Source organism: Puntigrus tetrazona, chromosome 13, assembly GCF_018831695.1.
Source record: "Puntigrus tetrazona isolate hp1 chromosome 13, ASM1883169v1, whole genome shotgun sequence".
Classification (NCBI taxonomy): Eukaryota; Metazoa; Chordata; class Actinopteri; order Cypriniformes; family Cyprinidae; genus Puntigrus; species Puntigrus tetrazona.
The window spans coordinates 8,278,480-8,303,273 of record NC_056711.1 but is presented as its reverse complement, the minus strand read 5'-3'; the positions used below and the strand labels follow the sequence as shown (position 1 = coordinate 8,303,273).

Sequence of the window (24,794 nt, the reverse complement as noted above, 5' to 3'; positions counted from 1 at the left end):
TACAGGCTGTGCAAAAATTTGGGCCCATTCTGGGAAGAAAATGTTTTACTTTCTTAGGCTGCTGTTATTTGTGTTGCAACTAAACTAGCTTAGCATTGTGGAAAAAGCAGCTGTTTTTAGGTGAAGGACCTGCTTTAAAATTTGATAGAGGGTCCATGCTCTTAGGCTATGTGGCAGACGCAGGTACTGAAACTTTCTCAGAGTGTCATATATATATATATATATATATATATATATATATATATATATATATATATATATATATATATATATATATATATGTGCATTAGCATTATGCTTCTACATCACAGCCTGTCTGAAAAAAAGGCATTTTTAAAATCCTGCGTCTGTACCTTTAAGGTGAGCTGTAATATCATTGGGGTCAAAGTCTTGATTTCAAATACTGTTCTATAAATACTTAAAAGGTGCAAAAAGCCCTGGAGCTGAAGAGCTGTAATCAATGGAGATTCCAATATTTACTGTTGATGCTTTTACTAATGTGCCTTTTAAAGGTAATCCTGCTGCAATATGTCTCATAGAGAATGTAAGTATTACACTACATAAGACAGTCTTCTATACGTTATTTTCACAATGTATAGACTAGTTATTCATTTGTTAGCACTCTGCAATATAATCAAATGTTTCTCTGTAATGCATTTAGGAGCTGCAAGATGATCTTTATCAGAGCATTGCTGCTGAAATGAATTTATCAGAGACTGCTTTCATCACAAAAAGGAATTCTGTGGATTTTTCTTCAGGTGTGGTTAACATATGTCTGCTTTTATACAGTTGTTTTGTATCTACAGTGGTTGGAAATAATATATATATATATATATATATATATATATATATATATATATATATATATATATATATATATATATATATATATATATATATATATATATACATACATACAAGTTTGCTTTGTTCATTGTGATGATTTGATGTATTTGAAAAAAAGGTGCAAGGTTTGGGTTACGCTGGTTTTCTCCCACAAATGAGGTCCCACTATGTGGACATGCTACCCTGGCCTCAGCAGCAGTGCTCTTTTACATGAAAAGTAAGAAACACTTGTTCTTATATTACTATTTAACCAAAGACAATGTACTTTGACTATTCTAAAGGCATAATAATAATCACACAGAAAATATCAACCCTGTACTGGTGTTTGAGACGATGAGTGGAGAGCTTTATGTGCGTCAGCATGAAGAATCTCTAATAATGGACTTCCCCTTAAACAAACCAGACCCCCAGGTATGACCAAAACACAACATGGACCGCTTGTTCTATAGCCTCTCATGATTAATCAAGTAGTGGTTTGAATTTATTAAGTTTTGTATGATTTATTTGCAGGACCAACATGAAATCAAGGATCTTTTAAAGGTAACACTGCCAGGTGCCAATTCTGTTTTTAGTATGACAAGCAGAAACTAGTGTATTTTTTTTTCCTTTCTTCATTCGGTCTTTTCTGTCAATTTTAGGCTGCTGTAGGAGATTTACCCGTTCAGGATGTGTGTTACAGTCCAGCCACAAAGAAACTGATGGTTCGTCTTGCTGACACATGTGACAGGTAGTTACTTCTGGACTTTTCTCTTTCTATTGCAAATTGTATTTGAGGTACAATTAAAAAAAAAAAAAAAAAAAAAAAAAAAAATGGACAACATTTAATCAGAGAAAAAAAATAAATAAATCATATACTACCTATTTACAATGTCTTTCCCCCCTTTCATTCTCCAGTGTTAATTCTTAATTGTTGGCAGGTCTGAACTTGAGTCACTGAGGCCAGAGGAAGAGGCTCTTCTAAGAAATGAAACCACTGGTAAGATTAAAAGTCTTATCATTACACTGAAAGGAGCAGAGAGCACTCAGTCTGGATATGACTTCTACTCCCGTGTCTTCGCCCCATGGGTTGGAGTCCCTGAAGATCCAGTCACTGGTGAGATTAAAAGCTGTTTGAAAATGTGTATCATGTAAAAAGTCATTAATGCTGGCAAACAAAGCATCAAAATACAACTTCATTTTTAAAAGGGTCTGCACATACAGTCCTTGCTGGCTACTGGTCTGAAAAGCTCAAGAAAAACAAAATGTTAGGTAAACGTCTCCTTATCCTTCTCCTATACACAGAATACACATTAAAACAGAAGTTAGCGTAAATGTTGAGTAACTTAAGTTCTGATAATACGAACAACCTAGGCTCTTTGTTCAAAATAAAGCATTCATTGCTGCAATATTTGTTTTTGTAGCTCACCAGTGCTCCAGTCGTGGAGGCGAGGTAAAGCTGGAGATAAGAAATGATGGTCGACTGGACATCATCGGTCAGGCGCAGATCATTCTGCATGGAACTATTAAAATCTAAAACTTGTGGATGTGATAAAAAAATCTATTTTTTCTTTATATTAATGTGAAAGTAATGCATCATTTAATAAAATCCACAAAGACCTGCAAACTCCTTTTCTGTGTATCACACACTTACGTCATCCACAATTTTATGTGGGCGAAAAAAGTCAAAGTAATATTTGTTGCAATTTTTATTAAACAAATGTATACATTCGTAAAATTCTTATATATATAAAAAGCACATACAAAAAACAATTACACAGATAAAACTGTAAAAGATGTAAAAAACAACAACAAAAAACAACAAGAGGTAGGGATTGGGCAAAGAAAGCCATGAGTGTAATTATGTACTAGATCCTGTCAGCACTGATTTATTATTAAACTTCACATTCATTATTTAAACTAAATAAATGGTGTCTATTGTTATTAGAAGCTTATGTATGCCATTTCAATTCTAGTTTGTTCAAGTAATTGTTTCATAGTATTATCTTAGACGCTATGGATTAGAAGAGGATTTTGGTTTTTTTCACAAGAGGATTCCAGGTAGTACCTCATGGGCAGCAGCAGGCAGCTGGAAGATGTGACTTAAATTAAGGAAAAAAATGCATCACAAAAAAACAAAAGTATTACAATATAATAATCATTAATATATGAGTGAAAAAATGTCGCTGAATGAACCTGCAAAAATATTCTCCTACATAAACCCACAGCGGTAAAGGATATCATATCTTTCTTTTGAAGATGGCAGAGAAGTTTCTCTAGTGGTGCGTAGCGACGAAGCGTGGGCACTGAGCCCAGCATGAGGAGCTTGTGTTTGGCTCTAGTGATGGCCACATTCAGCCTGCGCCAGTCCTGGAGCAACTCACCCAGCTGTGAAGTGATTTTACACATGCATCGTATCATATACTCCATCACTGCAACGAACAGGAAATTGGTTAAATATATGATTTGTTTAAATTCAGGGTGGACGGCCACTTACGTTGCCTTCAGTGTTGCTTCGAACAAAGGACACAATGATGACGCTCTTGTCACGTCCTTGGTATTTGTCCACGGTGTTGACTTCCAGAGCTTTAAAGGCATCTCCCTGAAACAGACTGGAGATGGCTTTTAGCTGCTGTCGATATGGAGCAATGACTCCGATATCAGACGCTCTGCATCCAGCCTACAACACATTTAAAACGAAATATAATTCAAGCACTACAGGGGAGGAAAAAAATCATTTCTGCCCGTTTCGCAACAAATCGTTTATGTTCAGACCTTGAGCAGCAGAGTGACAAGGGCTTGTACCAATATGGCTTCTGTGTGGTTGCTGATGCCACTTTTCTCCACCGTCTCGGGGGCAGGAACCTGAAAAAAAAACAAAAAAGGTACAATAAATAATGATAAAAATGTATAAAAAAGTAACTTCGGCTTCTGTAACAGGCAAACTGAGATGACTAAGACAAAAAGAAGTCAGACGGACCTCAGAGGTGTCCAGGAAACAGACAGGACTATTGGGCTCCAGCGCAGCCTGGACCCAAGCACTATACTGCGGCTCACACACAAACAGCTCCAGCTCCTTCTCAACCTGAGCTCTACCGGACAGCTGCAGGACTGCGCTCGCCGTCCTCTCAGAGCCACACTCCAGTCGGCCCTCATACATCAGAGCATTGCTCAGGGACATGATCGCACTTGAGGACGGAAAATTTCAATTGTGAGAGCTAGAACCGCTGATTTTGAATATTCTCAAAAATCACCTATTACTATTCCGCAGGAGTTTTTAATGCCTATTTAAGAGAAATACTTCATTGTAAATGAAGTAATACAAATTGTTCAAAAATGAAAATTAATGTAGCTCCGAACCTCAGAAAGCTCTTGGATTTCATTAAAAATATCTCAATTAGTGTTGCAAAATATTGAATGTTTTATGGTTTTGGAATGAAATGAGGGCGAGTAATTAATGACAGCACTTTCATTGGGTGAACTATCCTTTTAAAAATGTTGACAAAATGTAACATATCAAATTAGACTTATATATTGTTTTTAACTTCCATTTAACAATGGCACAATATTTATTTGAATGCTTCACTGGTGTAATTCCCACCTGTTCATTCGGTACTGCACATTCAACTGAACAACAGCATCAATGTGGTGCTCCAGGCGTTTGAACAAACTCTCATCCATGCCCAGTGTTCTGTGTAAAATATTAGAGCAATGAAGAAAAAACAACAACAAAAAAAGAATTATGAGATGAGTTATAATAATATTGTAATAGTACAACTGCATGAAAAGCTTTCAAAACGATCTGAGCGAGTATAGAAGTGTACTACCTGGCTTCAGCATTCTGTACAATCGGTGGAAGTTGTTGGTGGTCTCCCACCAGGACAAAGCGCTGGGCGTAGAAGAGCGGACCCAAACATACAGGTTGACTGATCTGAGATGCCTCATCCACGATGCAGAAGTCAAAGCGTCTACGGCTGAAAATTGGGTGCTTTACACCCATACAGGTAGTGGCCACAATCAGCTACAAAAAAAGGGGTAAGCGTTAAAAAAAACAAGTGGGATTTTTAAAATGTAGAATTGAACATTACGTCATATTAGTTAGTTAAAAATTGTGGTCAGAATATTTATTTTATCATCAAATATGTGTGGCCATGGTGAGCAAAAATATTAAAGCCTCAAAACTTTTGAATAAGTGTTTTTCAAACTCTTTAAAAATTCAATTATTGTATATGATTGAGTATTTTAATATCTGACTTCTTTGTTATAGAGTTGTTCCAGCTCTTCAAGTGTTTGGATGCCTTTGGCCCGATATGACTCTTCTGTGAAGGGCAGGATGTCATGGTGCACTTTTTGAGCACGACCCAGTCGCAAAAAGCCAATCTTAAACCTCTTTAGTTTCAGGAGGATGTTGTCCACAGCAGAGTGGGTGTAGCTAGTCAGAAGTACACTGAAGCCACAAGCATGGAGTATACGCACCTGTAAAACAAGGAAGCGTAAAATAAATGTCAGATCAATATTCCTTTGTATATAGAAACCAGAAGCAGAAACTAAATTTACTCCACAGGCCGGAAAGAGTGTTTTAAAAAAAAGGAATGCCAAGAAACCATTACAGTTGTCCTAAAACTGTGGGAAATCTGGTTTTCAAAATATTTTTTTTCTTACCAGTGTACAGATGGTGGTAGTTTTCCCAGTACCTGGCATTCCCACAATAAGCGTGTAATCTTTAGACAGTAGCACTTTTTTCATGGCTTGTTTCTGGGGTTTGTTGAGTCCTAAAAGAAACAGTGATTAACACTCATCAAGTAAGAACAGAGATGTTATGCTATTCAAAGGACACATCAAGGGCATGCTTTAAAGCAACTCACTGCAGAAAGAGTTAGGTTATGGTTCAGTGTTATTAGGAGAAGGCAGCGTTTGAACACACCTTTTAAAATGTTGGCCACGGTGTCCTTGGCGTCTCGTGGCAAAACACTGCTGAGGCTGTCAATGAACTGGGGAGGTCTGAATTCCACAATCAACTCCCTCAGTCTTTCACTGAAGACAAATGTACTTTTTATAGCTTGTATATTTTACAGTTTTTTTGTAGCATTTAGTTTTGTAGATTTAGTTCAAAAAACAGAAAGGAAACTATGATCAGACCTGGTGGGAGTGTTTTCCATTAACATAGACAGGTTTCCTAAATGGGTACCAAGACCGCCTGCACCTTCATCCTGGTCCAGGCGGAAAACTGTTTTTGAGGAATACTTGGAAAGGTTTCTGGAAATAATATGAATGTGGAATTAGGCTTTGATCTACACCTAAACTTCTCAGACTGAGTAAAAAGAGACTTACTTGTCCAAAGAGCAAGTCAATCCACTGACAGTTATTTCTGTGACATATCCTGTGGCAAGGCCTATGAGGACCGATTCCTGATCACTGACCACAATTCTGTCGCCCACTATCAGCCCAGTGAGATTCTGATCACCCTCCTTCCTCACAAATCTGTGCTTATATACATTATCAGACAGGACACTGACGTCTCCAGCTAACTGCATGTTACCCACACAGCCACCACTTTTCTCCCTGAGAATGAACAAAATAAGAACAGTGATGCAAAAGAAACAATCATTAAGGCCAAAAGCATTCAATCAACTGAAACCAACACATCTTTTATTTATTTAGGCTTTTTATGGGTCTTAAATCACTGGGGTATATTTGTAGCAATAGCCAAAAAAAAAACACATACATTGTATGTGTCAAAAATGACTGATTTATCTTTTATGCCAAAAATAATTATGACATCAAGTAAAGATCTTGTTCCATGAAGATACTTAGTAAATTTCCTACCGTAACTATATCAAAAATTAATTTTGGATATGCAATATGTATTGCTAAGAATCTCATTTTGACAACTTAAAAGACAATTTTCTTTTTTCACCCTCTCCAGATAGTTGAATCTCGGGCAAATATTATCCCCTCCTAACAAACCATATATCAGTGGAAAGTTTATTTATTCAGCTTTCAGGTGATGTATAAAGCTCAATTAAAAAAAAAGGAAAAAAGTTACACTTATGACTTAAGGTTTTCTGAACCAGATTCACATATAATAGAGTAAACATGTCTCTTCAAAATTCCTATAAGAAATAAATTATGTCTAATTTTGGTGAAACTGTCTCATAACGGAGGGACAGAAATCTGTTGACATTATAAATATCATCATTTGTCTGAATGGGTTTGAAATTACATGAGTGGGAGTAAATGATGGGTGAATAACACCGTGTACAGTAAAAGTCATGTTTTATAAAAACACCCACCTCTGCTGAGCAGTCTGAAGCCAGATATTGCGCCGACCTCCTTTGTTCTCCATGGTGAGAGCCTCCAGCAGGCAAAGCATCAACCAGTGGCTGAAGTATTGGAGGTGCACAGGGCTGAGGTGCTCGCTCTCCGACTGCACAAACGCCTGTGGATCTTCACTACAGTTCTCCACAGGATCTCTCTCTACAGCTCTATACAAAATGAGGCATTTCAGCTCAAGCTCAAATGGAATTACGAAACTCTGTATAAAGTTTTATTGGTATATAACGCATGAAGAGAGAGAAAAAAAACAGTACCTGTTGTAAACTGCACAGTTCCTTTTCTGAGGACAGTACTTGCATGTCTGCTGGTCAGACACAATGGCAGGCAATGAGGCCATGTGACTTCTTCCATCCACCTTAATGAGGTTGTTTCCAATGTGATGGGCCAATGAGTTTCTTATTTTAATCAGCTCTGTGATAGAAAAAAAAAATTAATCAGTACAATCATAAGCAGAATGTAAACCTATCTTACTTATGACTAAGCCAATGAGCTATTCCTTGCAACATTTTTTTTTTAACTACATGATTTAAAGCATAGTTCATCGAAAAAAAAATTCCGTCATTCATTACTCACCCACATGACCCTCCCAAACTAAGCCCACTGCATACATTTTTGACACATAAATGAAAATGTTTTTAAGGATTTCACTCCCTCTGCAGTCAACTACTACTACTAAAAGTTTCATGCAACAAAATGTTTAGAAAAACATTGTAAAAGTAGCGCATATAAATCAAGCAGCTTGATCCAAGTCCTCCGATGCCAAGCATTAGTTTAGGCTTTGAGAACAGAAATGTTCCAGGTTTCATTAAAATAGCCCAACTTGTGTTTTGAAAATACATGAACAGAATGACTTGAGGGTGAGCAAATGATGACAGAATTTCTTTTATTGGTGAACTATAAATTTAACCAACCTCTCCTGTCCATGTGGTTGCCCACAATGGGATGTAGACTGCCAGTCTTCAAGTAGACAAGGAAACCTGCCTCTGGATCGCAACGTCTAGCTGAGCTCATCAAAGTGTACAGAATAACCTTAAAAAAAAAAAGGTCAAATATTAAATAATATTCATCAGCGACAGAGTTAATCTTTTTAACATGTGACATGTCTACACAGTTGGGTTTTGTACCTGACTGCGATGCTCGATGGAGTTGGACTCCTTGCCAGTTTTCAGCTCCAGTGGCACAATCCTCTCTATGGGCTTTCTGCCTCTTCGATGAATCCTAACTCCAGCTGTGACGTCTATCTTCCCCTTCAGGCCAAAACGTGGACACCAGATGTTCTCCTCTATGTCCGCAAAATCTGTTACCGTCACGCTACAGGTGGCATCTTGCTTGCTCAGAGCCCCGTCACTAGGGCTGATGGAAAATACAAACCATTACATTTATTCATAATATTAAAACTGAATCCATTGTGTTCTCATGTTCTTCTTTGAATAAATACATTTATACACACACTCACAGTTTGAGAATGAGCTGCTTTTGTCCAGCCTGTGGTGAAGAGTAGAGGTAGTGTTTTGACCACTCAGATAGAGAGGGAAGATATCCTTCCACTTCCTGTTTCATGTCAGCCTGGGTCAGCTTTAGACTATACCTAATTAAAGTGAAAGACAAGCACAGTCCTTTTACGGCACATAACAACAATCTTTACTGCTGTCATCAATGTAATAAAAAAAAATAAAAATAAAATAAAATAAATAAATAGTACAACTTGCATGCCTTTAAAGATGGAGATGTTACATAAAAGCACTTACATTTGTCCGAGGTAGTTGGGGCTTCTTAGGGCCTCTGCAGCGAATGTCTGTATCCTCTGTAGGGAGAAATCTGAGGCCATGGCTGCTTTTTGGAAAATATCATGAACTATGGTTCCATTTAACATCTGCTTAGATCCACCATCAAATGCCTGTTTAAAAACCACACATACTGTTTCATTAATTTAAGCACTACATTTCTTACAGAAGAACAATTATTAACACAAAGGTTTGCATCATACTCCAACTCAAAATGAAATTTCATCATTAGTCGTCCCATACCCATGACAGCTTCATTCATTCTCGAAACACAATATAAGGTATTTGCAATTTACTTGGTGCACAACAATAATTTCTCAGTGCCGCTTAATATTTTTATTGAAACAGTAGTTTTTCTCAAAATTGCTGACTTTGAAAAACTTTGAAGAACAGTGCATATGCTTATGCTTGAGGCACAACATTCAAATTTCCACACCTTAAACATCTCTCCCAGAACCCCTCGCCTCATGCAGCGAATACTGTTGGCAATGCTGGTCCCCGATATAAGCAGGTCAGGCAGCAGAACCAGGAAACCAAACTCTCTATCAATCGTCCACAAGCCAGAAACACACCTCCCTTCCAAGTGAATGACATCTCCAACAGCAACCGGAGTACTCTCCCTTTAGAAGAAAGGGAAGTAAGTTAAAAAACAAACAAACAAACAAAAGCAAACTCCTAAACCAAGTAACATTTTGTACCAGCCATCTTTAAGAATACAGGTCTCTCTGGACTGTGTTGTCTTGGAGCAGGTGATGGTTAAGTGCTTTTCAGTGCAACTTCGTGATGAGGTAATATCCAGTACGTCCAGGACCCAGTATCGATTATGCACACCAGAGGCCAGTATAACGTGCTCTGGTATACATTTGTTTTTCCTAAAATGCAAAGAAACCAGTTTTAAGAAGAGTAATTTTTGTTAAATTAAACCGAATCTATTAAGAAATGAAGCTGAAACATAACATATTTAGATTTATAATGTAACAAAAATAAAAGCAAATTCAAAATATTAATAAAACCTGTAACAGTATATAAATCATACTAAAATAATGCTTTAAAACAATGGTTTTAATAGACAAAAATCAGCATACTATCAAACATTACTAAAGCTCACAGATTGAATAACGCATTCATACTCATGACTGAACTTCTTGGGTTTTGGTGCCTCCGATTTCTGCTCCATGCCGTCATCAAACCAATCATCCATCAGATCAGTAAAATCATCTTCAAATGGGACTGGCAATGTTTTTCTATCAGCAATTTTGTCTTTCACTTGCAGATCAGCTGTGCTCAGAGGTCTCTTTTTAGTGACCGGACAGTTGAGAAAAGTCTCTTTGTCTTCAGTAGGTCCATTTTGTACCCATGAACTATACGACATCACAAGATCAAAATCATTAGTCCCAGAAACCATACTCAAGTCTATTTCTGGCTTCAGGTTTACAGCAAGCGAATTTTCTTTTTCACTAGTACTAAAGCTCAGATGCCGAGAGGATTTGTTTGAGGGCTTTGACAAACCATTTGTTTTCCCATTCATTTCACAAGACCCATCTGCCAATCGGCCATTCTCAAAACTGACTGACTCGGCTTTCATTTTTTTCTCCGGACTCTCTGACGATGCATTTCGATTGGCCGGTGGAGAGCTTGCATCACAATCAGGTACTTTCTGAACTTGCATGGTCCTGGGCCGTTTGGCACTCTGGATGTTCTCTGAGCTGTGCAACAACCTCTTCACAGAACCAGAGTGACTTAAGCCATTCTTAAGCTCAAAAGTTTCCTCAGGCTCTGTGCTGCTGTTTTTCTGTGGCTGCATCAGCTTACGTGCCGTCAGGCTAGGTTTGCCCTTGACACCTTTAGCATGTAGGCCACGGGAGACAGGTGAACGGTTCTCGTAGGAAGTGTCTGAAGGGTTCTCGCTCCTCAGATTGTCTGGCGTCTCTGGAACAGCAGAAGGGGTTGGAGAGCAGGGGACATTTTTATCCTCCACAAAACCAGTCTTCAGTGAAATGGGAAATCTTGCAATCCCACCTGCATTTTTTTTAGGTGACTTTGAGGAAACCTGATTAAACATAAATGTGATGTTATGGTGTGAGATGTAAATGTCAACATAAGACAGGGCGGGCATTACTTTAACATGCAAGGTGCTGACTTTCTTAACTGAATTTTCCAAAAAAATTAGGAAGGTTTCAAAGACTGTTATTGAACAGCATAAATCAATACAAGGATCAATTTAATTAGAATTAAAGGGCATCACAGATGCATGTTAAATTAATTTAAAGAAAATGTTATGGGTGGGGGGCTTAAATCATAAATGACAACCTCAGACAGAATGCATTTTTATTAAATACTGTCATCAAAGATGTTATTTGAAGCTAAACGCAGACGTTTAAATTGACAAACTATGGAATGAAATCTGCCATAATTACTCGACTTTAAAAGCACACATTTGATTTAAACAATAGGTAATATTCACATAATATTCAAATATGCACTTCATAGGGGAGTGTAAGTGCAAGGTGACAATTTTTTTTTTTTTTTAAGGTGAACTACTCCTTTAAGAGCAATTAAAAGAGATCACTAAATTGTCTTATCTTACCTTAGAGACAAAAAAGGCAGAAATGTTGGACTGAACTCCAGTGACCATCTACAGCAACAACGAAAAGTTAGTAACGTTACACTTTCACAGCAAGATGAGGATAAAAGGGAAGCATCAGAGATGCATATAAAATAAGTTACTTACGGAGGATTTTCTGGATTTACACTTAATCATCGTGGACCGTAAGTAAATAAATAAATAATATTCGGAGAGTCCAAAAACATTAAGCCGCTCCACTAAAACCAAACTCCTCGCATCACTGTGACAACCGCATATAAAGATATGCTCCGCTAGCACGGCTCAAATATAACGCGTCCAGAAGCAGCTAGCATCCGGGAGCAACGGTCATCCAAACGGTGCTCACAGATGCTTTTACACAACATTAAAAGCAGAAGATTCCGTGCGTGAACAAGTCTTGCTGCATCCCTGGAAAGTAAACACTGCGATCTCAAATTTCCCGCGTACAGTCAGTGAACTCTTCACAGGAGAACTCGAGCGTTTCCTCGTCGTTTTTTTGCCGGTTACCTTTACGTCGCCATCATCCACGCTGCCATCTAGCGACAGTGAAATTAGTGCTCGAGTTTGGAGTCGTTTCGCAGTTTGCAAACAAATCTTCTGCTATTATTATCGTCGCTCAGTTTTCCCCATGTCATATAATTAATCCAATAACGGGGAGGTATGTCGTTGTTTTCTGTTTAATAGAAATAAAATTTGCAGTTAGTTACCAAGACGACAACCACATGCTAGGTTTTGCCGCACATTTTTCAATGTCAACATGGTAAGCACGTTTTGTTTATGTTTTCTTATGCTTCTTTTAAATGAACAAAATACATGTTATGTATAATAATTATATATTTGGGCTCATTATATAAGTGGTTTGCAGATGATTACAATTAATGCATGACAACGATTAATCCAGGCCGCAAAAACGTTGTATTTATATACGGCTTGTTTAATACAGTACACAGCTATACATCAATTACAATAGCAGAAATACTGATATGAAGTTAGTGGTCTAAATGTGAAATTATGCATAAATAAACACTTTTTGTACTTCCATATTTGAGATTTAGACTTGAATAAACAAGATAAAATTTAATATCACGCGATAGCTGGTTTGCAGTATTTTATATGTTGTTGTATTAGAAGACATGCACAGTTAATTGTAATTGAATACGCTTATAACATAATGGAATTGAAATATGAAGCTCATCTTTGAAATATTAATGCCTGGCCACCACACACAGACAGTAGAAGGTCTGCTGACATGGACGCTCAGGAAGAACTAAAATGTCCTGTTTGTGTAGAGCCTTTCACAGACCCTGTACACCTTCCATGTGGACACAACTTCTGCCAAACCTGCATCCAGGTGGTCTGGAACATGGATGACCCAAAAACATCCAGAGACGGGCCACTGTTCTGTCCGGAATGTCAGATCCTCTTTCCTCCTGACCTTGAGCTTGAGATCAACTCAGATCTTCAGAGGAAAGTTCAGGATGCCTGTCCAAGAGCACCCACGCTGGACGGATCATCTCAAACGTCTCCTATCATCATGTGTGATCAGTGCATTGGGAAGACTGAGGTGGCTGTGAAGAGCTGCCTCACCTGCGATGCCTCCCTATGCTCTGCTCACACCCTCTTGCACCAGCAGAGAAAGGCTTTAAGAGGGCACTCTATCATCAAAGTAACCGAAGACTTGACTTCCTTTAAGTGTAAGGAGCACGGGGAGGAGCTGAAACTCTTCTGTCAGGAGGACCGCATTTCTGTGTGTTGTCTTTGCATTGCGGTTGGTTCGCACAAAAACCATCAAGCTGTTACACTGCAAGAGGCATGCACAGACCTCAAGGTAGGATGTATTTAATTAATTCAATTTCAAATTATTCGAGTGAACATTATTTGGATTGATCGATCTAATAGTAATAGAAGTATCCACAATTTATTGATGAAAAAATAATTTTAAAAAAAGTATATTAATAATACAATTATTATATATATATATATATATATATATATATATGTGTGTGTGTATATATATATATATATATATATATATATATATATATATGTGTGTATATTATATAATATACAATTAATACAGAAATGACATATCATATATATATGTGTGTGTGTGTGTGTGTCATGTATTTAGGTAATTAATTAGGATTTCTTTTTTAAATATTAGATTAGGACAATAGATAAATACTGTCAAATTACTTGTCCATTATTATTTCTAAGATTTTGTGGAACAAGTGTATTGAGAACTTGGAAACATGTCTTCTTTTTTTTTTTTTTTTTAGGAGGTTTTGGAGACCAACAAATCACTTCTTTTACAAAGGAAGCAGTTAGCTAAATCTGCTTTGCAAGATTTGGAGCCATTATTTTCAGAGGTGTCGGTGGGTATTTCAATATGAGTCACATACTAAACAATTAACCAAAGAAATTATTGTACACATCACAATGAAAATGAATAGAATTTATTGTAGCAAGAGGTGTTTGGGTATGCTGTGTTTTTTGAGGGTTCATCAGGCTTTTTTTTATCTTGTGGTTTGCAGGAAAATGCAGAAGCATATAGAGTCAGAATAGTTGAGAAATACAGCCAGATAAAAGCCCACATTGAGGAGGATCAGAAACTGATGTTGGCCATTCTGGAAACAGAAGAGATTTACACCAACAAGTGGCTAAGATGGAGGAGTGAATCACTGAAGTGTCATGTTAAAGATATTAATGCTGCCCTAAGATCAAGCCAGACTCTCCTCGAGGAAGAGAGTGATGTCAGATTTGTCAAGGTGCGTATTAAAGGTTTATTTTTTGTGCACATTTCCCTTTTCTTCTTCTTCATCTGTATTTTGTCACTAATAGAAAACAATTGATTTTACAGCATTTTAAAAAACATGGACTAGGGTGAGTTCTTTCTGCATTTTCTTGACATTGCTCTTTATGAGAAACTATATATTTTATAAACATAATATAACACAGTATTTTATGGGGAATGAAATTATATTTTTGGAAATCAGTTTTTTTTTTTCTAATTTAAGAAAATTGTTTTTTTTTCCCCTCTACTATGCTATGAGACATTGATATCAAAATATTAAATAATATTAATTTTAATATTAAAATTCACGTTTAATAGAACCCTTCATTATCACTCTAGTTCCCAGGTAGAATTGCCACTTGTGTCTGTGATAGAACAAGAGTACAGCACACTAAACAAGATGAAGACCATTGAACAGCTTGTTGATAGCTTAGATGAAGTTGTCCTTAAGAATACTCAGCGGCTATGGTCTAGTAAGTGGGATTTTTCAATGGACAATGATACAAGACATACTTGGACGTACACATAACAATAATCCTGCCTTACTCATATCAATTCTTTCCACCTGCAGGTTTCAGAGCAGTAAGTTTAGACCCACAAAAAGCACACCCTGAGTTGGAGGTGTCAGCAGACAGGCTGGAGGTACATTGGAGTAAGAAACCAACCCCAGACAGGAAACGGAAAACAAACATCAACTCTCAGTACAGTGTTCGGTCCAAGGAGAGATTCTCCAGCGGCTCGCATTACTGGGAGGTGGCCATCTGGAAGAAACCCTACTGGTTGATCGGTCTGTCATACGGGTCAACTACTGGAGATCAGGATTCAGAGCTTTGCAAAGGCGACTTTAACAGTACATTCTGCTACATCTATCATGGTAATGGAAAATATCTTATTTGTCAGGACTCAAATGAAAAGCCACTGGCCGTAAGAAAAACCATCCAAAAACTTGGAGTTTGGGTAGATTTCCAGAAGGGTAACGTGTCTTTCTATGATGGCGATACGCTGGCTTTGCTCCACTCGTTCTGTGTGGAATTTTCTGGCCCCGTTTATCCCATCTTCAATCCCTGTATTGACATAAATGGCCAAAACAATCAGCCTCTTGCCATTGTACATCTAAGAAACACAAATATTCCCTCACAAATTGCAGGAATACATCCATTTCCTGATACAGTACATGAATAAGATAGCTAGTGCATTTGTGTGTCTTTTATATGATTGAGTTTGGTGTAATTATCACAAGAAATATAGGATTTAATACAGAATTCAGATTTCTTTTTTTGTAAATTCTACCTCAATTTAGCAGTTAACCCATGCTCTGGGTGTTTTAAACCTGAAAATTCTTTCATATTTTTTTTGTCTAGATTTTTTTTGTCTATAGATTAGTTGTGTATTTTGTCCAGAAAACCCAAGTTTATCCAGCTTTAGAAGATGGAAAGAACTTCCTGACAAAGTTGCAGTCCACCTTAAGCTCAGATGGGCCTCCTGCCAGTTCTCTGTGAATGTGATATGGGCACTCCCTAAAGACACGGACACAAGTATACTGACTGCTTTGTCTGCTATAGGAGTTTTTCTAATTACAGTAGAGCTGTCCACTTCAGCACCACACACGCACGGTGAAACAATAAAGCCTCAAATGCATTTGCTGCATTTGCACCTCTTCATGGACCCATCAGGTATGTTAAATTGGATTTCTATAATTTTTTTACTATTTCGCTAAAAAAAGTAGACATAGCAAGCCTCTTGAGAATGTGGCATCTATGTCATTTGTTTTCTGAAATTTTATTGCAGGCTTCCTTAAAATGGTATTGTTTATTGATGCTAGGCTTCGTGCGCTTGCTTGTTTGTTTTGATTTGCTATATTAACTACTAGTGGAGACATTTGCTTTTAGTGGTTGCAGAAAAACATGTATAGTGTATTATGAATGTATACCTGAACCCGTGTGCTTTAATTTTTGATCATGATCTGTTGTGTACCCTAGACGTCCATTGTAGTTATCAGTCACCTTAGAAGCTAATGTCTAAGATCAGTCAGTCTGAGTAAAGTATTCTTTCCAAAGCTCTCAGATAACATAGTAGGTAATGCAGGACAGCACTAGTGCTTAGTGTCTCTCTGTGTATGCGGGAGGTCAGCCGAGTTGTTCAATATTTGTACGGCATGCAGTAATGCCTAAACTCTTACTCTTAAACTACTTTCAAATTATGTATGCTGAAAAATTTAACTATTTTCACTATGAAATTGCTAGTAATTCACATATCATTACAAAGAAATGGAATTGAATTAAACAATTTTATATATTTTTTTTAAATCAAAACTTTTAAATTAAAAAAAATTAAAATAGCATTTTTAACACTAACATAAAAAATAGAATTCACAATTTTATTTAAAATTTAATACTACTTTAATAATAAAATTGCAAAGATGAAAGAAACTTTCAGTAGTGGTCTCTGTCTTTATATAGTCTCAATTAGTATGAGGTTGCAAATGCTGAACCTCTTTAATGATTACACAATATTAAAAAATTAACATCACGTCAGCTACTCAAATACTGTTTCTAGTGAAGGGGATCAGGATATTGTAGAGAGATCACTATCACTATGTGTCTGGAACACATGCGCTAAACACTACACTATGGGTTTGACTCTTGAAGTTTCGCTGATTTATGTAACACAATCCTCTTGAGGCAGCAGGAACAGTGCTGTTAGGCCATATACTGTGCTGAATGCATGAAATATTTGAGTGACTCATTAAAAGGGAGTCCTGCCAAGAGCTACAGCAGGCATTTTTATTCAAAATATCTCTCCTATTATTTTATTTAATAGAAAACAGTCTTGTGCTTTCATTTGATTTTCATCTGTTGGTGCCTGACATAGGCTTAATTTTTTAATGCAATGGCCAATCAGAGGCATTTAAGTTCAATGCTCTATTTTTTCCCCCTTTTTTTTATTGTTCTACTGAGTTCTACGTGCTAAAGAATCCTCTCATAATAATAAACAAACAGCATGTTTTTTGTTCTTCACCCATTTACTAATAATACACACACACTTTGATAAGGATTTATGCTAAAGCTATGCACAAGTAATTCCATAGTGTTATTTATTGTTTTTACAAATTTAGTTTGTTTTCAATTTATTATTAATTAATTTTCACTTTGACTCTTTTAGAGAAATAAAACCAAAAATGAAAAGAATTATCAAACCTGTGAGGTTCAAAGAAGATTCCCGACCACTGATTTAAAGAAATATTCCACTCAAAAATAAGAAACATTTTATTCCACTCTGTCATTCCAGACATTTTTCTTTTTTTTTTTAAGATACTTTGTAAAAATATATCAAAACTTTTCTTCTGTATCTGAAAGAACACTGAACCAAACGACATTGTCAGACATTTATTAAATAAATGATTTTGTAATTCAGTGAACAAAATAAATAAAGCCCTTAAACAACAGCATAAGCCAGCAAATACAGGAAACTCAGTGCTGTTTACGCGCTGTTTACATTTACAGATAATCTGTAAGTAGCTAAGAGTTTGCACTAATGCAAGCACAACTAATCATGATGGTCATCTCCTGTTCATTATGAATTATAATTGTATTAGGCGGTAGAGCAATTGTAAAAAATAACAGTAAAAACTGTAGCTATTTGCAGTTAATACATTTTAAAATCACAAAAGTGTCCATTGAGACTCAGGACTGTTTCAGTTCAGCCCACTAGTTGTAATCCCAGTGGCCTTTTCTCAACCCCTGTTACTGCATAAGTCTATTTACAAGGGGCTTTCCCTCTGGTTAGGCCCCCCTCTGCAGAGTGAGCTGAACCTTTTGCCATCTGTCACTCTGTTACTGCGAAATGCAGTGCTTCACAGAGCAGACAGAGAGCTTGTGCACCTGATTGGCTTATTTCTAGAATGAGGTGGGTCTTAGCAACATGAGTGACAGGTTGATTGCAGGAAGTCCTGTTGGGCTAAGACAGGTTTTCAGTGTGGGGGGAGGAAGTGGCGTTGGAGAAGACGCACTAAGTCGTGTGGGTGGCGTAAATCCAGTATGCGTGAGCCAGTAAGGCAGGCCAGAGCTGTTTTTGTTTTCTGTGGAGAAGAGAGGGAGGCACAGAGACTTCACACTCATGAGTAGCATCTTTTTCTGAAGACTCTGAAGGAGGGATTTTACAGGGTTCCCACTGCTGCAGTGTGGCGGATGGGAAGGAGCGGTTGAGAGGGGAGTTAACAGGTAAAGGGAGGGGTTTGACTGTAATTGGTTTCTATGTGCCTGTTCATGTAACAGTTACAGGAGTGAGGACAGGAGGAGGGGTTGGAGGAATCCTATTAGCTACAGCAGAGGAAAAGTAGGTCTGCTTAACAGAAAGTACATATATTAAATATATGCATTTGAACAACTTTCCTTTGCTAGTTTTGTCATGATTAAAGACATTAAATATTGTGCCGATTATTTTAATTACTGGGAAAGTCAAAATAATTCATAAACATGTTAGGTGTCATTTGCAATGAATGAGAGTGAATAGTATTTATAATCTAAACTTAAAATGAGAGCATATACCTCTTTACGCTCTTAAAGAGAATTTAAGATATATTTTTTCCTTGAATTAAATAAAACTGGGTTTAATCTCAATGATTTTGCAATAGTTGCAAAAGAGAAATAATTAGTACTAATGAAAAAGAATATTTGTGGGTTAAAAAACAACGTGATACACTTTAGATTAGGGAACACTATTAACTAGCTGCTTATTAGTAGCATATTGGCTGCATATTAGAACTTTTTGGAACATATTAATGACTTATTCTGCATTACCATATTCTGGATACCTTAACTTTATACATATACATAATTACTACAACAACTTCCTATCATACACAGCAAATTAGGCATTTAGTGAGGTAAAACATTTTGTTAAAAGTGAATATGTGTTACCTAATCTAAAGTTTTACCAAAAATTATTTGAAAAATATATTAAAGTAGTACTATGCACACACTGATAGTGTTTCTGCACCTACACATTTGTGTAGCTAATTTCTAACAAACATCTGACAGTATTTTGTCATGAATGTGGCATGTCCTTTCTGTAAGGAATTTGATCCAATGAGTTAATTAAAGGGGGATCAATTTCAAGTTGTTAAAGGTTACCTTGGAACATTTAAAACAGGTAACGTTACTAGGCAGTATAGTATTGTCGATACATTTCAGTTAAAGCACTGCAGGAAGACTGCAGTAAGGTAAGGCTTTGAATGTGAAAATGTGCTATTCACATCCAAACGCTCTGCTTCTGTCATTCAGACTGACTGCAATTATGTGCTGAGAGTTATTTAAAGTATTAGTCGTCTTACCTGTCTATGTAGTTTGACTCTGTAGCTATTAGTGTCTGGTTGTGAATGTGATGCATAGCATTTTTCAAGGATTTGTATAGTGTGTGTGTGTTAGAGAAATAGAGCAGAGAGGCCTAGAGAAATTCTTTCATACATATGAATAAGTACGTGTGTGGTCTCTGAGGGAAAACTATGTGGTATCCTTCCCTGCCTCCTCCCCCATAACTGCAGTGGTGGTCATGATGCCGAGTGCGTACGACTCAATCAATTGAGCGCAACACCTGGCACATGTCCAAACGCAGCCACACTTACCCATTCTCACAAGAGCTGATAGAACACAAGCAGCCGAGTGAGGCTAGCATGTGAGGTTAAACTGGCTTATGATCATCAAAGAGAGCGAAGCCTCGAAGGCATTTTGTAATGATAAGTTTCTTTCTTTTCTGAGCTATTGGGATATGTAGTAGGTTTACTTAATTTAACGTGAATTGCCTTTGATGTTTTGTAAAGGTTATTGCTAACCTTACCAGCAAGGGTTTCCTCGGTAAGGATGACCAGAAAAACTATGTTAGTTAATTTGTACTTGACTATGCAAGACCACGCAATAATATTACACCTTACTATACCTCTGAGAGAGCTACAGTAGATCACTATGCATGTAATATGATGAAGGAGTAAGGCAGAGAATGCCACCAATGCCGAGGTGATTACGTATGCTTTACATTCTTTAATTAGCATGTCACACATTTAGATCCTCTTGCCGTCAGTAAACATATCCGGCTTGTTTTAGATGAGTACAGTATAAACAAGAGGAGCCATGGTGGTTAGTTCTCTTTATACAAGATGTTTTTGTTTTAAATTTATTGTAAATATATTGTAATTTATTATTGAGTTATTTTTAATAAATATTGGCTTAAATGAGAGACACATTGCTAGTGTAATGTTATAGTGAGTTATACTTGTCATTGTACTCATACTAAACCTGTTGAAATTCTTCAATCTTCTCATTTGTCTCTTATAGGTAATTTTGAGAATGAAATCGGAGTACATCCAAACTCTCAGATGTGAATGGCAACAAACTTCTAAAGCATACAAGATGACCAGTGTGATTAATCAATTGCAGAGATCAGGCGTTGTGTTATAGGACAGATCTGCAGGTTGCTTTTGGTAGGTAATGTCTCAGTCGGGTAAAATCCTCCACCTGTATGTAGAGGTAAGATCTGTCACTGATGAAGAAGGAAATGACCTAGGGGATGTGGAGAAAACAGACTCCATCATGTTGACAGCTCCAGACATCCTTCAGTCATCGCAGTATGGTGGCCCTAATACACCACATGGCCGGACATCCCCACGTGGAGTCCTGCATAAAGGTGGAAGCAGCACCCAGAGTTTGGCCTCTAGTAAATCAACATCTAGACACTCTGTAAGTTTTCAGCTACATCCAGGACATAGCTCAGACCAACCGGTGACCCAACGCCCCAAAAGTTTACCTTATGATGAGATAAACCAGTTACTGTCTGCCCTTCAGACAGATCCTGCTGGAAATACATGTCATTTAGTGTCTGCTGCTTCTGAACGTGACCCCTTCTTTGGGAGGGAACATCACTTGTCAGGACGGTTTACTGCCCCTCCTACTCCAAGTGGAACTCGTAAATCTTTTAGCCCAACTAAGATGAAGGGAGGAGATGAAGGAAGGCGATCTGTTGCCACTTTCAGTTACATTGAAAAAGCTAAAATTAAATCAGTAGAGGGTCAGTATAGCTCTTTGTGCCAAAACGAGCCTCAGAATCCTTTTAATAAAAGCATGGAGGAAAAAGTTAAGCCTTTTCACCTCAGGAAAAGACTCAGTGACCCAGTGTGGTTCAACAACCTGGAGTCCACGAGCAACTGTAGTTTGAAACAACATAGTCAAGGTTTGGGGAACTCACATATGAGTAACACCAGCTTTAGGAGGGCAACTCTAGACTCTATTGCCAGAGAAGCCACCCATCGAGCATTGGAGGAATTTGGTTCTCCACAACTAAGGCAAAAACTGGCAGGCAATTGTACTGATAGAAAGCATGACGTCAGGACAGGAGAGCAGCGCCGCTGTCGGTCTTGGTCTGGATCACCGGTGATACCATGCAGTTCTAGAACCCTGCCCAATAAAGCAACAATAATGGACCATGAGAGGAATAGTCAGATTTATAGAATTCCTAGAAGCCCTGCTACAGACCAACTATCGAACCATGCCAAACAAGCTTACTTTAACATGTCACACGCAACCGCAAACACTCTGGAGGTCTCAAACCAAAGAGTGCAAGGGTATAGGCATCGCCCAAATTTACCATCCGGTAAACCTACAGCTATTCAACATGAAGTACCAGCTATGATTGTAACTCAGCCATCAAGCTATCAACAAATCGGTCATTCCATAAGTGATAGTCCAAGGCAAGCCCACAGAGTTAATTTCAACCTGACCAACTTTAAAAATAAGATAGAAGAAGGAGCTAACCAACTTAGTGGAAGGGGTAGTGCATCCCCAGCCACAAGTCCTGAGATGGCTCGTAAACTAGCCGAAGAAGCCAGCAAACTTTCCATACTTATGGAAGCTAGGAGATCTCCATCCCCAACCCCATCTCCGTCATCAACAGACACAGTAAGGTCTGACAGTCCCCAGCAAGGACATTCAAGAGAGCCACAGCTCTATGTTAGCTTCCAGGACCCTGGAACTCACTCTAATTGCAACCTACCTGTTCAGGAGCATAACTGGAAACAAGAGTCTATCACTGGTCACTACTCTGTTCAGACAACCTCTCTTTTACCCCACATTGGAAGCACGTCTCCAGCAGCTCCAGCAAGGTTGCACCGATCAGATGTAACATCATCCTCTCCCATACGAGACCCTCGGATAGAGAGAACACAATTGGTTGGGAAGGACAGCCCGACTTTGCATCGGCACCTGCCTTCCCAGTACACAAGGGACAGTCATACACCTAGCTATGAGCGTAGGCACTATGGGACATTCAGAGGTCACAAAGACAGCCCAGATAGCAGCAGGAGACCTTTCACAAGGCCTAATCTAGAGACACCAAGCTGGACCACTCAGCAAAAGCATGGAATAGAGGAATGCTTATCCAGAGAAAAGGGAAACTTGAGAGAAGTGGAAAGTCATAAAAAGAGTAGTCCAACAACACCAGTCTCCCAAGAGAACCATTGTAGGGTCTCAATACAGAAAAATGAGATGAAAGCTGACATTACGACTAACAAGGAGTTGAGTGGTACAGCATCACAGAGCTCCAGTGGGGTCACAGGCAGCCTTTTAGAGAGCACTCTACATGAGAAAGATTGCATATCATCAGAGACATCTAGCAAAACCAGTCAGAAGAGTCCTGACTCTGGAAACACAGTGATACAGGTGATCTTGGTAAACATCTTTTGATGCATATAATGGCTTGATTCACTGTTTAATTTTGCTGTCTGATAACTCATTTTCTGTTTGTAGTCTGAAAGTGGACCATTTTCACTGAGGCCTTCCTTGCATTCACAGAAGATTGCTCGTGCCAAATGGGAGTTCCTGTTTGGGTCCCACTCTGATCAACAAGACCAACATGAAACAAAAGGTTAGAATTTCTTAGAAATGACCAACTTAGACTTCTACGAGCCAGTTCTCTAAAATGTCATCCAATTCATTTGCCTTTCCTTGTAAACAAGCTGTTTGCCTCATAATGAATACTTAATCCAATTATGTAGCAAGCCTCATCCCCAAAGCATGACATTTGGATTGGCCTTCTCTGGTAAATTTGGTAAATTTTTTTATCGCTTCTAAAGGTGTTATACTCTCTCTTTACTTTAAATTACCTTTTAATGAGTTTGTGTTTCAGCTTTGCTATAATCTTTCTGTGGTTTTATGTTGTCTATACATTTCTTGAAAATTATGAAATTATCTGTAATTCCTGTTGCCTTCAGATGGATTGTTTTTAGTTTCATTGAGTTCTCAGTACTGTACTGTGTGTAGGTGTTTTCAGTTCACAGATGTCAAAGAGAGGTTAGAAGAGAATGAGTCACTTGAATTATTCTTGTTTTAGGTGGTTATTTCTCAGACTATACTTCTTTTTTTTTTTAACAGTATTTAAATTTCTCATTTCTCAGGCTTTGATGATGCCATACTGTTGAGCTACAGAGCCTAATAATCTCATACAAGTATTAATTTAATAACCTCCTTAGCCCATTCAGAATTTCTGCAAATAGAATTAAAATGTAGCCAAAACAATTTACTGTTTATTTTCAAAAAACCTTTGTTTTTCCACATTCCAGGCTCCTCCACTGCACCCTCCAGTGGTTGTTCCAGTGAGTCTCCAACACCCATTCCCCCTCTGTCTACCTCCCTAAGGCCTATAACAACACATTCAAGACACTGTAAATCAACTGGCTCTTCAAAATCCCCATGCCACAATGCACAGCAAGTCGACATGGAGTTGATAAACCATCATCCCGCTGTGGGGTTCTCTAACAAGACAGGCATCATCAAACGCAGTGTCAAATATTCGGAGACAGACATAGATGCAGTGCCCTTGCGCTGTTACAGGGAAACAGACCTTGATGAGGTGATGCTGGCAGAACAGGAGGAGGTGGATTCTGCTTTTGGCAGCAATCGCAGTGTGCTGGGCACCTCAGGCACCAGCAGCAGCAGCCCCCTGGAGGGAGTGCTGTACGCACACACAGATGGAGAGGAGGAGCTGCAAGATGAAGAGGTGGTCAGCTGGGCCAGTGTGAGGATGCAAGGCGACAAAAAGAGGCAAAATGCCACACCTGAGGGAGATGAAGTGTTTAGTCGACTGCTGAGGGGGTGAGTGTGGAATACATTACAATCAAGCACCACTGCATTTGTGAATTCACACATATATCCACATCCCAGTGAATGCAACAGATGACTTTTCACTTGACCAAAAGAACAACTAAACTGACAAGAGCAAACAACTTTATTATGTACTGTATGTTTAAGACTCCTCCATTTTAAAAACTTTGGGGTTAATTAGAGTGAAATTAATTCCCACGTTTTGCCAGAAGATGGCGCCCGCAGCTAAATCATCCATCCATTCATTTTACAAAGCACTCGTCCATGGCTTAATACAATACAACACAGGTTCAAATTCATTGTACATC

At 38.0% G+C, this 24,794-nt stretch overlaps 4 protein-coding genes across 5 annotated transcripts in view; 3 read left to right on the top strand and 1 right to left on the bottom strand.

Annotated features, from left to right (window-relative positions):
- Nucleotides 1-365: 365 nt before the first annotated feature.
- LOC122356686 (phenazine biosynthesis-like domain-containing protein) lies at nucleotides 366-2,454 on the top strand. The gene is made up of 9 exons (XM_043255667.1): nucleotides 366-544; nucleotides 662-758; nucleotides 965-1,063; nucleotides 1,148-1,257; nucleotides 1,357-1,386; nucleotides 1,485-1,573; nucleotides 1,764-1,939; nucleotides 2,032-2,094; nucleotides 2,247-2,454. The coding sequence occupies exons 1-9, from the start codon at nucleotides 461-463 to the stop codon at nucleotides 2,357-2,359; spliced, it is 861 nt and encodes a 286-aa protein (XP_043111602.1). The 5' UTR covers nucleotides 366-460; the 3' UTR covers nucleotides 2,360-2,454.
- Nucleotides 2,455-2,528: 74 nt separating this feature from the next.
- On the bottom strand, nucleotides 2,529-12,103 carry dna2 (DNA replication helicase/nuclease 2). Its single transcript, XM_043255654.1, has 23 exons — nucleotides 11,674-12,103; nucleotides 11,530-11,577; nucleotides 10,073-10,992; nucleotides 9,641-9,814; nucleotides 9,379-9,562; nucleotides 8,907-9,055; nucleotides 8,615-8,746; nucleotides 8,283-8,511; nucleotides 8,070-8,187; nucleotides 7,413-7,569; nucleotides 7,116-7,307; nucleotides 6,154-6,384; nucleotides 5,962-6,078; nucleotides 5,747-5,856; nucleotides 5,485-5,594; nucleotides 5,077-5,298; nucleotides 4,650-4,843; nucleotides 4,424-4,513; nucleotides 3,803-4,010; nucleotides 3,598-3,687; nucleotides 3,320-3,502; nucleotides 3,064-3,210; nucleotides 2,529-2,920 (listed from the first exon to the last, which is right to left on the bottom strand). Exons 1-23 carry the CDS (start codon nucleotides 11,701-11,703, stop codon nucleotides 2,867-2,869), a joined length of 4,089 nt encoding a protein of 1,362 aa, XP_043111589.1. The 5' UTR covers nucleotides 11,704-12,103; the 3' UTR covers nucleotides 2,529-2,866.
- A 25-nt stretch (nucleotides 12,104-12,128) lies between these two features.
- Nucleotides 12,129-15,735, top strand: LOC122356679 (E3 ubiquitin-protein ligase Midline-1-like). Its single transcript, XM_043255658.1, has 7 exons — nucleotides 12,129-12,307; nucleotides 12,837-13,375; nucleotides 13,827-13,922; nucleotides 14,082-14,315; nucleotides 14,408-14,430; nucleotides 14,681-14,814; nucleotides 14,913-15,735. The coding sequence occupies exons 2-7, from the start codon at nucleotides 12,911-12,913 to the stop codon at nucleotides 15,521-15,523; spliced, it is 1,563 nt and encodes a 520-aa protein (XP_043111593.1). The 5' UTR covers nucleotides 12,129-12,307; nucleotides 12,837-12,910; the 3' UTR covers nucleotides 15,524-15,735.
- Nucleotides 15,736-15,754: 19 nt separating this feature from the next.
- The window catches only part of psda (pleckstrin and Sec7 domain containing a), a 31,132-nt gene continuing 22,092 nt past the window's right edge, over nucleotides 15,755-24,794 (top strand). Inside the window, exons 1-4 of one of the 2 annotated variants that reach the window (XM_043255652.1) lie at nucleotides 15,755-16,014; nucleotides 20,671-23,046; nucleotides 23,134-23,251; nucleotides 23,946-24,477. In XM_043255652.1, coding sequence (XP_043111587.1) covers nucleotides 20,824-23,046; nucleotides 23,134-23,251; nucleotides 23,946-24,477 — 2,873 coding nt within the window. In that variant the 5' untranslated portion in view covers nucleotides 15,755-16,014; nucleotides 20,671-20,823. Of the gene's footprint in view, nucleotides 16,015-18,441; nucleotides 18,562-20,670; nucleotides 23,047-23,133; nucleotides 23,252-23,945; nucleotides 24,478-24,794 lie in introns of those variants that run through there. The other variant, XM_043255653.1, reaches the window with a different exon arrangement.